Below are 1,598 nucleotides of genomic sequence, written 5' to 3' on the forward strand. Positions count from 1 at the left end.
TACCGAAGGAGGGGTGCCTGTAGGATAGATTATAAGGGTCCCCCCACCCTCTTATGCTACAGTCTTCCCGAGGGGATGGGAGATCTCTACGAGATCTTCCATGTACGAGGGCTTCTGCCCTCTACCATTAGCTTATCTTCTGCCATCTCCTTGTGTACTCTTACCTTTATAACACAGTATATCTCTACTCCCCCTGAGTCAGCTACCCCTTATCGATATCACTTGTACCCCAAGGGGACAAGATAAGATAGGACACCTCTCTCCCACTTAACCACCCCTTACACCCTAGAAGGTGTTTAGCTCAATAAGGCAGAGCATTACACTTTTAATGTATTGGCTGTGGGTTCAAATCCCGCAACACCTACATCTTAAGGGGTTTAACGTAAAAAAAGCTCCGATAGTATAATGGTTAGTACACACCCCTGAAAAGGGTGGGGAAGAAGTTCAATTCTTTTTCGGAGCAACTCTTATAGTTATCAGAGAGTATGGATCTACGACCCCGGGGATATACAATGCTGTCGGCATTCACATTCAGATCTCTCCCAGAGGTGGGGTCGAGATCCCGTAGCCCTACGGGGCGAATGACACTCACAATGAGAATGACACTCAAGGAGAGCGGGCGTGTAGGAGGGCTCCACCATATCGTAGATCCGAAAGAAGGGATGCTACTCCCGAAGGGATGTAAGATCCTTCGGATCTCATGTTACATGTAGGAGGGCCACGACCCTCGTAGAGGACAAGGGCACCCCCCGTAGCACGGGGGGGTGCTACTCGGGAGGGCGTGTAGGTGTACCTGTACACATAGGAGGGCTTCCGTAGGAGCAAGCTTTGCATTCCACCAGTGTAGGAGGATGGTGGAGGGTTCCGTAGGGACCCTCCTACACCTTCGGTAACCACCCTCCATGATGCTATGCTACTTCCCCCGATCTTACTTTTACTCTTAGGGGGGATGTACGATTCCTTGGATGCCTCTCCCGGAGGGAGAGAGAAGGCTGTACGGTCCCTTGGACCTACGATCCCCCCGGGGACATAAGCTACGGTCGGGGGACCTACGATCCTCGTAGCAGGCTACCATCCCTTAGAAGACAGGGAAGCCTGTATGGTCCCTTGGACCTACGATCCGAAGGATGTACGGTCGGGGGACCTACGATGGTGGAGGGGACACCCTCCTACATCTTCGATACCCGCGGAGCGGGGATCATGGGCATTTAGCTCAGCTGGATAGAGCACGGTACTTCTAATACCGTGGCCGGGAGTTCGAATCTCTCAATGCCCTAAATCATCCCCGTAGGGGAAGAGGCGTCCCTACGGGATGTAGTACAGGATATCATACATCAGAAGCTTACCTGCCTATCTTTTACGATTGCCTCAAGGATCATCCCTTTAGGGATGGGCCCCCCCCTAATCTATCAAGAAGTAACTTACCTCTTTCCTAGAACACATTACCTTTGCATCCCTTTATTTACTCTACTTAAGATCCATTGCCACTGGCACCCATAACTTATCTTTATCTTTATCCTCAGACTCCACTAGCTTACGGGGGTTTCAGATAGACACCACTTTGAACCCCAAAGGGTAATCCATTTCCCCGTAGGGGG

The 1,598-nt window shown here is 51.1% G+C and overlaps 1 protein-coding gene and 3 non-coding genes across 4 annotated transcripts; all 4 read left to right on the forward strand.

The window, feature by feature from the left end:
- The first annotated feature begins 290 nt into the window (after positions 1-290).
- On the forward strand, positions 291-364 carry SARC_30207. Its single transcript has one exon. It is a non-coding gene; the product is annotated as a tRNA-Lys (tRNA).
- Positions 365-391: 27 nt separating this feature from the next.
- On the forward strand, positions 392-463 carry SARC_30208. Its single transcript has one exon. It is a non-coding gene; the product is annotated as a tRNA-Phe (tRNA).
- Positions 464-485: 22 nt separating this feature from the next.
- SARC_09557 (hypothetical protein) lies at positions 486-1,033 on the forward strand (the record flags this gene model as incomplete). The annotated part of the gene is made up of 2 exons (XM_014296423.1): positions 486-681; positions 945-1,033. The coding sequence occupies 2 exons, from the start codon at positions 486-488 to the stop codon at positions 1,031-1,033; spliced, it is 285 nt and encodes a 94-aa protein (XP_014151898.1).
- A 169-nt stretch (positions 1,034-1,202) lies between these two features.
- Positions 1,203-1,276, forward strand: SARC_30209. The gene has a single exon. It is a non-coding gene; the product is annotated as a tRNA-Arg (tRNA).
- Positions 1,277-1,598: the final 322 nt, after the last annotated feature.

Source organism: Sphaeroforma arctica, assembly GCF_001186125.1.
Source record: "Sphaeroforma arctica JP610 unplaced genomic scaffold supercont1.985, whole genome shotgun sequence".
NCBI classification, from domain to species: domain Eukaryota; class Ichthyosporea; order Ichthyophonida; genus Sphaeroforma; species Sphaeroforma arctica.